The 11,779-nt window shown below is 42.6% G+C and overlaps 1 protein-coding gene across 1 annotated transcript; it reads left to right on the top strand.

Annotated features, from left to right (window-relative positions):
* The first annotated feature begins 1,932 nt into the window (after positions 1-1,932).
* LOC149814161 (transcription factor bHLH30-like) lies at positions 1,933-4,150 on the top strand. The gene is made up of 2 exons (XM_089989741.1): positions 1,933-2,514; positions 3,443-4,150. Exons 1-2 carry the CDS (start codon positions 2,098-2,100, stop codon positions 3,863-3,865), a joined length of 840 nt encoding a protein of 279 aa, XP_089845867.1. The 5' UTR covers positions 1,933-2,097; the 3' UTR covers positions 3,866-4,150.
* The last annotated feature ends 7,629 nt before the right edge of the window (positions 4,151-11,779 follow it).

Here is an 11,779-nt window from a genome sequence, read left to right as displayed (position 1 = left end):
GTTGATCCGATTAGACCCATGTCTGAACTCGGTACCACATCTCAAGTCAGGTTTGGGTCTGATTCCACATGATCCGAACCGAACCTGACCCGTTGTCACCCTTGGGTAAGCAGTAAGCTCCATATTTTACCTTCATTCTGTTTGTGTATGTGTTGTTCTTGACAAAAAAAATCTTTTTGACACAAAAAAAAGGTAAAAAAAAAAGAATAGGGAAAAGAAAATTATGAGCTACGAATAAGAAATAGAGAAATAAAAATAGCCACAATATTCTCGTTTTCCCCCCATTTTCCACCATGTGTACTGATTTTAACTAAATAAATCCATTTTAGCTGCAAATAATATAAGTTTATTTGAGCTTTTTTCCCCTTAATGTTGCAATATCCACCAAATCAGCTTTTTTGTCATCTAACTAAAAGGAAAGTTTTATTTATTATTATTATTTTAAAATAACTTTATTCCACAATCGTCACATTGCTGGCTAGTGGCTGCCCTGCTGAATGGTCATGATGCTTTTGAGTAACCTTTCAAACTTTAAGGCGTGGGCCCAACCAGAAGCTGTCCACCCCCGCACTTAGGGATGGCAGTGGGGCGGGGCGGGGGACAAGGTTTCCACCCCCGCCCCGCCTCCGCGGTGGGGATGGATTTTATCCTCCACCCCCGCCTCCATCCCCGTTTCATACCCGGTCCAAACGGGGATGAGGCGGGGCGGGGATATTGCGGGGAAAAGTGGTCGGGGGCGGGGTTGGGGCGGGGATCGTGGCGGGGACGGGGAAAAGTGCACGTCCACCCCCGCCCCGCCTCCGCGGCGGGGATGGATTTTATCCTCCATCCCCGCCTCCATCCCCGTTTCATACCCTTCATCCCCGGTCCAAACGGGGCGAGGCGGGGCGGGGCCCCACTTTCCCCCGGTCCACTGCCATCCCTACCCGCACTCCAATTGACACGTTTGTCCCTTGCCGAAACAAGTATGAGATTTCGGATCAAGAGCAACCAAACAAAGATCCAACTCCTACCCGAATTTGACTTAATCGGATCTGATGTAATCAGATTCGAATAGGATAGAAAAATATAAAACCGAATCCGGATCCAACAAATCTAAAACCCAATATTTACATTTAATCAGATTCTAATCTTAGTTGGATTCAGGTTTTAATCGGATTTCAATGCATAATTGATACCGAATCCGAGTCCAATTTTTTATCAAATCTGAATTCGGATTTGGCTAGCAAATCCGACTAATTCATATTCGGATTTGGGTTACATCCGACCATAGACATCCCTATTATGTCCTACAATTGAGATTTGAGAAACAGATTGGATCAGACATGGGTCCGACCCGCTTAAGAACACTAACATTCCACACGAGCTCATCCAAGGGCCAAGAGTAGGGGTGGGCATCCAGGCCCAGCCCGAGCCTGTTTAAAGCTCGGCCTGTTGGGCTTTAAGTGCGGCTCGGGCTGGAAATGGCCTGGTTCTTAACGTTCTTGGGTTTAAAGAGCAGCACATAACCCGGCCCATTAACCTAAATGGTCTAATGTGAAGCGGGGCCTGGGCTGGCCCAACCCAAACTCAATTAATTAGTGTAACTATCTAACTAATTAGTTTTTTAGTTTTCATAAAAATACTGTAATTAATTAGGTAAATAATAATAATTACTAAGTTACTATGCAATTAATTAATTTTTAAAATTTTATATTATTAATAATTAATAAATAACTAAAGCCCATCGTGCTGGCCCGCGGGTCGACTTGGACCCGGCCCACGTTATCCACCCATAGGCAAGAGAGAGTAATAAATCAATGACACAGCATCCTGACGTTTGCATGATGGGAACAAAAATGTAAATACGTCCAAAACAGCAGGCGCAGATCGGTAATTCTCCTGGGAAAAGCGATTTAAAAAGCAGGAGCCGAAGCAGCTCAAAGCAAAGCACTCCAACTCCAACCCATCCTCCCCCACCTTTCTGCCAACCGCTCCCACCGGAAAATTCCCCGCGAAAATCCCTCCACCCGCTGGAAAACAGCAGCACCAGCCCCCCTTAATAATCCGACCACCACCCTCTCTCTCTCGCTCTCTAAAAAGAACAGCTCTTCCACAATGAGATGCCTGCCCATGCAACCTGACCACTTCCGACCGATGCCGGCCTCGGGGATGGGTGAGATTCCGGCCATATCCGCGGGTGGTTTTCTGTCTTCTTACGACGGGAACGTCAGAATTCCGGCCAATCACGTCGTGTTCCCGTCCGTTCCGGCGTTCTCCTTCGCCGGAGGAGGAGAGCCAGAATACCAAGGAATTCCGAGCGGCTGCCTCGCGGTTCCGCCAGCGCCCGGCCGGTTTCTGGGGTTCCACGGGCGGGTCCCCCACGACGTCTCGAGCAGCGCCCTCCCCTCGCCGGAGAATCTCGACGCAAAGGCGGCCGCGTCGAAGAGCCACAGCGAGGCCGAGCGGCGGAGGAGGGAAAGGATCAACTCCCACTTGGCCACTCTCAGGAGCCTCCTCCCCAACACCACCAAAGTACAACATCTCTCTCTCTCTCTCTCTCTCTAAACTTTGTGATCGAAGGTCATTAATGCTCATCATTAAGCATCATTCCCTTTCTCCTTTTTCTCTGTTAGAGACGGCAAAAGAGACTGGAAGGCTTTCTGGGTTTAGGGTTTTTCCTTTTGTTGGGACAGAAAGCTGGAGTCCTTTTCCCTCAACCCTCTGAAATATTCACCCCGGAAGACACAAAAGCTATAGCAAAAATAGTACCATCAAAATGTAGAACCATCACCCTTCTTTCCTGGTCCCGTAGACACCATCATGATCACCATGGGAACAGTCATGAAGGGAATCTTTGAAACTGCAGCCACTCACTAAAAGAATGCCTAGTTCGTCTAGTTCAAACTAGAATTTCGTCTCGTTCCTTGGCACACACGTCCCGCAAAAACAAATCCGAAAACCCATTCTTGACCAATGCCTAAGAATCTCAAAATTGATACTTTGTTAATAAAATTTTGTTTTATCTCGAGATTAAATATGCCACCAAAGGAAGGAGGAAAGGGAAATTGAGCTTATTAAATAATACTTTTGAGTGCTTTGTTTTTATGTTCATAATGTTCGGATATATTGTGTATTTCATGTAAAAAAAAAAAAACGATTTCTGGTTCCATGGGACGAGTTTTCAAATCCATAGCCAAAACACAATAAATTCATTATGCACACTAAATGGATATTGGGTTTTACATGCCAAACATGCAATAATGGCATGTTTAGATTCATCAACCTGTCCAGAAATATGAGATTAAGTTGTGATACTGCATTTTAGACAAGCAATATCCCAACTTAATCTCATATTTCCTGATAAGTTGGTGCAAATTCAAACAAGAAAAAACTACGAAGTAAGAAAATCATGTAAAAAAATAAAGGGTGTTTTGATTATTTGCTTGTGTCTCATTGGCAGACAGACAAGGCATCACTGCTAGCAGAGGTGATCCAGCACATGAAGGAGCTGAAGAGGCGAACATCGGAGCTTGCCGAATTCAGCCTTGTTCCGACGGAAACCGACGAAGTGAGCGTGCTCTCCGACAAGGTTTCCGGTGACGGGAGGTCAGTGATCCGGGCGTCCTTCTGCTGCGATGACCGGACGGACATCCTGCCGGAGCTCATCAGGACGCTCAAGACGCTGCGCCTCCGGACCCTCAAGGCCGAGATCTCCACGCTCGGTGGGAGGATGGTCAATGTGCTCTTCGTCACTGGAGAGGAGGATTCCGGCGGCGACTCGGCAGTCGGGTGCATACAGGAAGCTCTCAAGGCGGTCATGGAGCGAACCGGCGGCGAGAGCTCGGCCGGTAAACGCCAGAGGATGGAGAGGAGGACGAGTTGAAGGTGTGGGGTTGGCCCTCTCTTCTGCTTGTTTTGTAGAGACGAGTGTAGAGTTACTTTCTCTTTCTGTTGTTGGGGGTGTTGGTATAGTTGTGGGAAATGTTGGGCTGGGGGCTTCTTTCTGCTTTTGCGGGGAAGGGAGTGATGTCCAATTATCAGGAGCATTGAACCTTGCTGTACTTAATTAATAGAAACTGATGGGGCTGTTCATTCTTTTGGGGGTTCTCATGAGATGGTATCAGTTTTTGGGATGCCAAGAATGTTCACATCTTGAAATTGGAAATCATTTCTATGGATTTGGCTACTGAATGACTGTTATCAAAATGGTTGGATTGAGAGAGCAATCAAAATCTGGATGCTTAATTTGGAGGGGTTTAGTAGATTTGGGTGGTATAGTTTTCCTCTTCCTGCCATTGGCGGCTGAAAATCGATCGGAACTTTGAAATTGGGTGATTTACAAGGATGGGGATACTCATTTGATGATGTGAATATGACTATTATTATTATCTTTTAATTGTTGATAACCAAGCTTGAAGAGAGAGAGAGAGAGAGAGAGAGAGAGAGAGAGAGAGATTTGATTGAAGCACGGGAGTGGAGTTACCTGTTACCTCGTAATGATGATATGCATTATGAATCATAAAATTCAGAGACATTTTAAACCATGCTATCGAATATTGGGAAGAAATTCATTAATTTTGGTTTTGGGAAAACAAGTTCCAAAGCAAATATCTTTGGGGTCAGGAACGAATGAAACATTTGAAATTTGTTAAGATATCCAAAGATATTATGCGCGTGTTGGGTCAAATAGAATTTCTTCTACTGTTCTACCTTCTTTTCAAATCATCAAACGTCCCGTACGTGCTTCCTTAGTGCCCAACCCCGTTGATGAAGGGATGTGATGATTGTCTGCATTCAACCGTATGACCATGAAAGAAGCAACTCTTGAAAAAAAAAAAAAGGTTTCCATGGAATTGTTTTCCGATACTGTAATCTACCAAGGATGTGTATTGATTCCCTGAAATTTGTTCCCATTGGAAACTGTGTTACAAGAACTCATTATTGCAGAATCTAATCTTCCTCTATAGGTGGATAGATCACATTTCAGCCAACTGGACGTCTGTGGAATTAGTTTCCCACTGCATCCAAACGGTGGAATATGGTCTAACCAGAAAATGGTTCCAACGAAACCTCTTTTCAAAGAATCCACTACAGATTAAGGGCACGTTTGCCTACAGCGGTAGGAGGCGTGAACCTTTCGCGGAAACAAAGACGGGCCACGGGAAGCCTTTCCACTGAAAGGGAGGTGATCCCGTTGATGTTTTTTCACGAGGAAAGAGAGTCCACTGTTTGTGTTATGATGGGGCCCGTGAAAACTCTTTGTTCTTCGTGCTTTTCCCCAAAACACTAATATTTCGGTGACACATAAATGCCTCTTAAACAAATAAAAGAAAATCTCCCAATGAATTGTCAACTAGTAAAGATTTTAAGATGCAATTTTTCGTCGGCTTTGAGAAAAGAGATTCCATAAATGGAATTTTCCAATCGAGAACAAGATAATCTCGTTTCAGAATCTCAGATATCCAAAAATGAATAGTACAAACAAATCAAGTTATATCGCTATCAAATCCCTAAAACGACTCGATGTTTATCACACAACTGCAACGTGTCTCAACGTAGAGCCTAAGCAACCTTCTTCCCATTCCTTTTGATTTGGAAGAATCATACATTTTTCAACGGTGATGCAAAACCACAACGAAAAAAAGCAAACAAACCTTAAGATCAAGAAAAAAAAACAAGAACAAGAGAAAACACAAGATTTAAGTGAGACACTCAGGCCTACGTTCACCGGCAAAAGATGAGCAAAAAATCCACTAGCAAATGCTAGAAAATATAAAAAGAAGATCAAAACCTCAATCCCAAATACACCCGAAACTCTAATGCCCGACTCTAGAAAAAAAAATTATACACGTGAGGAACAGCAAAAAACCCGAACCGGCACAAAAAGAAAAATTACAAAACTGAACAGATCCTTCCACTACCACCACAAACCCCATTGAAAATTACGGTCACCAAAATATATTTACATCCGATCATGGAACAAAGCGGGTCTAAAATTCAAGCCACACACAACATCAACTATCCTTCCAATCATGAACTATAAAGATCACGCAGTCTGATCGCTCAAGGTCATCATCTTCTGATTCGGGAAATTCCGAACTATTTGCTCCTCCCGATTCTGACATCAATTTCTGGTGATTTGAATTTAAAACAGACCAAACGAGGTCGCGAACTCAACAAACCCTAGAAGATCCTTCGTCGAGTCGCACTGAAATGCCTCCTCCGGCGGGATGACGACGGCCGGAATCTCCGATTCTTCGCCTATTAAATAACACACTCTTCCCTCTATCTCTGAACGGCCGGAAAGCTCGCCGGAAATTGAAGGGCCAACTTTCCGCCACCTCCCGAGGGTTTGTCCGTCGTTTGCAATTCTGGAGGCTCGACCTCAACCCGTGTCAGACGAGTTCACACGTGCTTCTTTGTTTCTTTTTTCACTTAAGCGGGACGTCTTTCGAGACCGAAATGGTCTTTGACTTTGAAGTACCGAAATTACCCCTTCGAATATTGCCTCCCTTAACGACGCGAAATTTACTCATACAACCCTCTACTCCATTTTACTCCTCGAGTCCAGTTGCTAGGCTAAGCCAAGTTTGACCGCAACTAAGCTTGGTTCGTAGGGTTTTGAACAGAGCAACTTGGAGTCCTATAGAACGACGTCTTTGTTGTGGCAGTTGATGTATACCATATATAGTCAAAGGCTGGCAGTCAACTTGACTCAATTAGGGTTTGCAAGACCGCACAAAGTCTATCTATCAACTGTCGAGCGTGATCCAGCTTGACTCGATTAGTTACATAAAGGGTTCAGTCTAACCCATCTAATTACCGCAAAACCCATGAACGTTATGACCGCAAATAATTCTCCAATCTGAACTCGAACTCAAGATCAGCATGAAATATTGCGATGGATGGAGCCACGAGCGTCGGCGGCATGGGAGGTCTTTCCTTCTAGACCCTGTTTGAGTGGTTGGTCTGTTATCGCTCAAGTGTGGGAACCTTCCCGCAAGCTCGACGGGCTAACCTCATCCAACGTAAAAATAAGGTCCAGCTCGTAGAGTCGTTCCTGTCTTTGTAAGTAGGAGATAGCTGAAGGGTATTTCCGGTATACCATCTTAACATGGTCCCCACCAAAAGACACGTGTGAGGCCGCAGCCCTCCCGACACGCCTGACGCGATCGCACGCTCGGAGAAAACCGCCTGACACGCGTGACGTCCTAGTCGGCATCCACGTCACTCACTGAAGCACCCAACCATTATAAGGAGGCCACGTGGAAATGTTCACGCGTGCGAGGGCTTTGGTGTGCTTTGGCCGACAGGCACGGCACGTGTCAGAGGCGGTCGGCACGTGCCTCCCTAGTGCGTGCAGTCTGGGGCCTCCCCCGATACGGTACCGTCAAATTCCCTCTGACGCTCGCGTGCTAAACTCTACCCCCTGCGCAATCATTAGGAACCCACAACCCCCGCTTTTAAAAATAAAAATAAAAGTAAATATAGGAATTTTCCATATTGGTCTCTGACTTATTTTCAAAAGACAAATCCATCCCTCTCACACGGCTATTTGCAAAATCATGCCCCTCTCATTCAACCGACGTTGGGAGAAGCTCCCCATATACCTTTCAACAATTGTTGAATTAACCCTGATCAATTATAGACCATGGTTAGGAACATCAAAATAACCACATTACCCCTTCTTTATATACCTTTTTTTGTTAAAAGATTTTCCATAACCATCTCTCTCTCTCTCTCTCTCTCATGTGGCAACCAAACGAAGCCCCCAAAATCAACTGAGGCCTGAGTTGTGGGGGACGTTGCAAGTTCAAACCCCACCGGTGTATGAGTGGTTGAATAACTGCCTCTAACCTGTTTGGGTTGGCTAGAAAAGCTATTCGTAAAAAAAAAAAGGGCCACTACCTTCCCCATTTTTGTTATTAAAAAAAAAACAGCAGCCAAAGGTTGGTTATGGGAAAGGAGAGGTGGGATAGGTTGGTTTTTTATAAGGATGTGAATCATCAGTTTGTTTGAGTTTTTTTGTTCATTAAGGCTCTTTTTGAGAATCGATGTTGGAGAGATTTTCAAGGAGTCAGGGAAAATACAAAAAAATGGACTTCATGGAGAACTATTTTCAAATGATTTGTGGATTTACTCTATTGTTTCAAAGTATAAGTTGCTCGTTTAAGGTTTCATCACCATTTTTGGTTATAGGTGAGCATAGTTGTGAGTCACTCGACTACACCATTATTGCAGTAAAAAATGTGGTAAAAATGGGTGAATATAATATTTACTGAGGTAAAAATAGGATTAAAAAAAAATTGAACCATCGAAAATTCAGAGGAGTTGTAAATACCTCATCTTGATTAGAAAAGTTGAAATTTGAAATTTCTAGTATTTGAAGTTGGCTTATTCTCAACTGATATTCACACTTCCCTCTCCCAAACATAATTCAAATCTGTTTGGATTCTGCCACGTCGTCATGTAATCATCTTCAACACCTTCTTCCCTCCAACGATACCCTTCTCCCAAACAGATCCTAAAAGAAGTTAACCAAAGATGCATGGTCAATTGAGAAGACTTAGTGCTTTCTCCTTTTGTTTTTTGTTTTTTATCATAAAGTAGACATTTAACTAATTCAAAAAGATTTCAAGATTACTTGACAAACGAGAAAGTCATAGATCCAATGACATTTAAAGCCAAATATATATATATATATATAAGGATCAAATACCAAAACCTTGCTTTCTTCACCTTTTGTTGGAGGCATTGCAAATTCAAAACCCAATGGTACGGTTGTATAACTGGTGGGGGTCAGCCTAACCCAACCCACGCTTGCGAATTAAAAAAAAAAAAAAACTTGCTTCCATCAAGCCTATCCAAAAAAAAACTTTGCTTCCACCAAAGTTTCACTAATCTATCACAAATAGGCAGCCTTTGAGGGTAAAATATTCTTTTTCTTTTTTTCTTAAAGGATGGAGGTTTCCCTCACCTGCATCAACCATACCTAACCTTTTGGACCATTTTGGTAGGGTTATTAAAAAGATGAGGATAATTTTGGAAATGGAGTTAAGGCAGGGATGGATTTGTCTTTGACTAATAAGTTATTCTTTTATTTTTTTATTCTCTAATTTTAGAATTTATTTGCATAAAAAAAAATTGATTCACCTCTTGAAGGCTGGGCTCGGTTGGAGGCAAGGGTCACTTGGGCCCTGCCAGTCCAAAACTAGACCCGATCAATGCTGCTTACTTGGCCCCTGATGTGGTTTTAGTCAATATAGGTTATCGGGTTTGGATAGAGTGGACCAAGTTTTCTACGTCTTGCTAGGCCATGATGCTTTGGAAACATCAACAAGGTGACACAAATATGCACTTTTTTCATTGTTTTTTTTGTATAATCAAAGGGAACCCCCTCCACAAATACATTGGCTTGTTTGCTGATGGTAAAACCCTTGAGGTCCCTTATGCTCACTGAAGAGTGCACCCAACTTTGTCACACGTGGGTTTAGAACTTGTGATGTCTCAACTAACTTGGTGACATTCCGAAGACACCCCTACCATATTAAATATGCACTTTGTTTTGCAAGCCATGCTAAGCCAAAAATGTTGCTTAACCCCCCCCCCCCCCACTAAGAGAATTGGTTGACCTTTGATTATGATGATAATGGCCAAAGCACTACTTGTTGGAGTGGCAAGATTATGCTGTGGAGCCAAAAGAGATGGGGATGAAGGTTTTGGCTCCTACCTGCTACTTTTTGGGTTGTGCTACGAGGATTCTGATTTTAAAGGCATTAAGGATTTGTTTGAATCTCTCTCTCTCTCTCATATATATATATATATATATATATATATATATATATATATATATATATATATATATATATATATATATATATAAGAGAGAGAGAGAGAGTAAAAATAGTGGCTACCTTCAAGTGTACCATACCATTTATGCGAAACAACTCATTCCAACATTATTTTATTTTTTATTTTTTATGGTTTGTTCAGTCAAAACATGGTTTAGATCATCCAATTGCATTTTATAAGTGGATCCTTTAAAGACTTAAAATTCAGGTCCACAATAGCTAAAAATGTAACTATGTTTTTACATCAAAACTCTATGATCAAAATTGTTTTCCTTAGCAGACCATGTAAAACTCATTTATGAGGTCAAATTGATGAAATCAAACTCTCACCTATGAATTTTAACTAGATAGTATGGTATGCTAAAGTGTATCCAATATATATGAATTAATATTTGGTGTTATTAAAGGCACAAAACACTACAAGAAAAACGTTAATTAGCGATGGATTATTTCTGTTGCAAAGTTACGACGGTTTAGCGAGAGAAAAGTAGTCATCGCTAAAATTGAAATTTGTTGTGAATTTAGCGACAGAAACATTTCGTCTCATATTCCGTCGTTAATTAGCGACAGAAAAGTTTTGTGTCAAACGTTATCGCAACGTAGCGACGGATTAGCGACATAAGTTTTCTGTGGCTACGGAAGCCGCTACTTAGCGACGGAGTTTGAGACAAAATGTTTTCGTCGCTAATCCGTCACTATTTTTAATATAAGCATGTCTAAGCTGCGACATTTTATCTCCTCTCTCTCTGATTTCCTCCAAATCAAACCCTAACCCTCCCGTCTTCACCTTCCATCTTCGTCGATCCTCCTGTTCGACCACCGCCGTCACTTTTCCGACAGCTCCACGGGTGCCTCCTCTCCGACGACCGACCACGTCCGGTCACCTCACACCCCCTCCTCCCTCTTGGTTTCTCTCCCTCTCGAGTCTCCTTAGTCGTTGAAGCCCCCCATCTGTGCTCCCTCAAGGTGATCTCTCTCTCCCCCTGCGTTGTCCCCTTCTTATTCTTTTTTTTTCGTCTTGGTCCGGCAGGGGCCATCGGCCCCTGTCTCCTCCTTTTCAAGAGCCGCAGGGGCATTTGGCCCATTTACCCCCCCCCCCCCCCACTTCTTTTTTCGTCTTGGTCTGACAGGGGCCATCCCCCCCCCCCCCTTTTGTCTTGGTCCCGGCCCTTGCCTCCTCCTTTTCAAGAGCCGCATGGGCCTTTGGCCCATGCACCCCCCACCTTTTTTTTTCGTCTTGGTCTGACAGGGGCCATCCCCCCCTTTCTTGGTTGTATATAACTATGCTTTGCAGGTGCGCAATTGAGCTAATTGTGCGCTGCATAGTGCTAAGCATCGCATGCGGCTAAAAATAAAATGCAAAAAGAAATAAAAAATACAATCGCAATAGCATGCAAATCGGGTAAATACTCGTGGTAAGTAAGTGATGCAAGCGCATCACAGATTATTTAATTTCTTGGATGCAACAATTTTTTGTTCACACACTCACTTAGTTGTGGATATCTACGACTGCTTTGATGAAGTTCGAAGATCATGCTGAGCATAATTTTAATGTATGAAAATAAAAGTGCTCTTATTTTTTGAGTTCGGATTACATGCTAGTCATGGTAGTAGTTAGCAAGATATCGAAGTGTGTTTGCTGCAGGTACATATTTGACATTGTTTTGATATAATTGATTTCAATGTATTACAATATTTGATATAACTGTATTCATGCTTGCATGCAGTTATTTTCAATTTGATTATGTCTTTCATGTAAAATTATATCATAAAAACATGCTTCAAATGAATGTATCATGTTATGGATGAGTTTGCACATGAAAATGAATGATAAGTTATCAATGCTTCAAACATGCTTCAAATGAATTAGTTTTGCACATGAAAATATTAAGTTATCAATACATGCATCATTGTTTTTGTGATTGAATGACATCATATTTATATAT

Source organism: Nuphar pumila, chromosome 15 (assembly GCF_984573655.1).
Source record: "Nuphar pumila chromosome 15, dmNupPumi1.hap1.1, whole genome shotgun sequence".
Taxonomy (NCBI): Eukaryota; Viridiplantae; Streptophyta; class Magnoliopsida; order Nymphaeales; family Nymphaeaceae; genus Nuphar; species Nuphar pumila.
Note: the sequence above shows the minus strand (reverse complement) of the source record. Positions and strands in the feature narration are given on the sequence as shown.

Coding starts and splice junctions, on each gene's coding strand:
- LOC149814161 (XM_089989741.1), top strand. CDS start 2,098: ATGAGATGCCTGCCCATGCAACCTGACCACTTCCGACCGATGCCGGCC. Junction 2,515..3,442: donor TCCTCCCCAACACCACCAAA/GTACAACATCTC, acceptor TCTCATTGGCAG/ACAGACAAGGCATCACTGCT.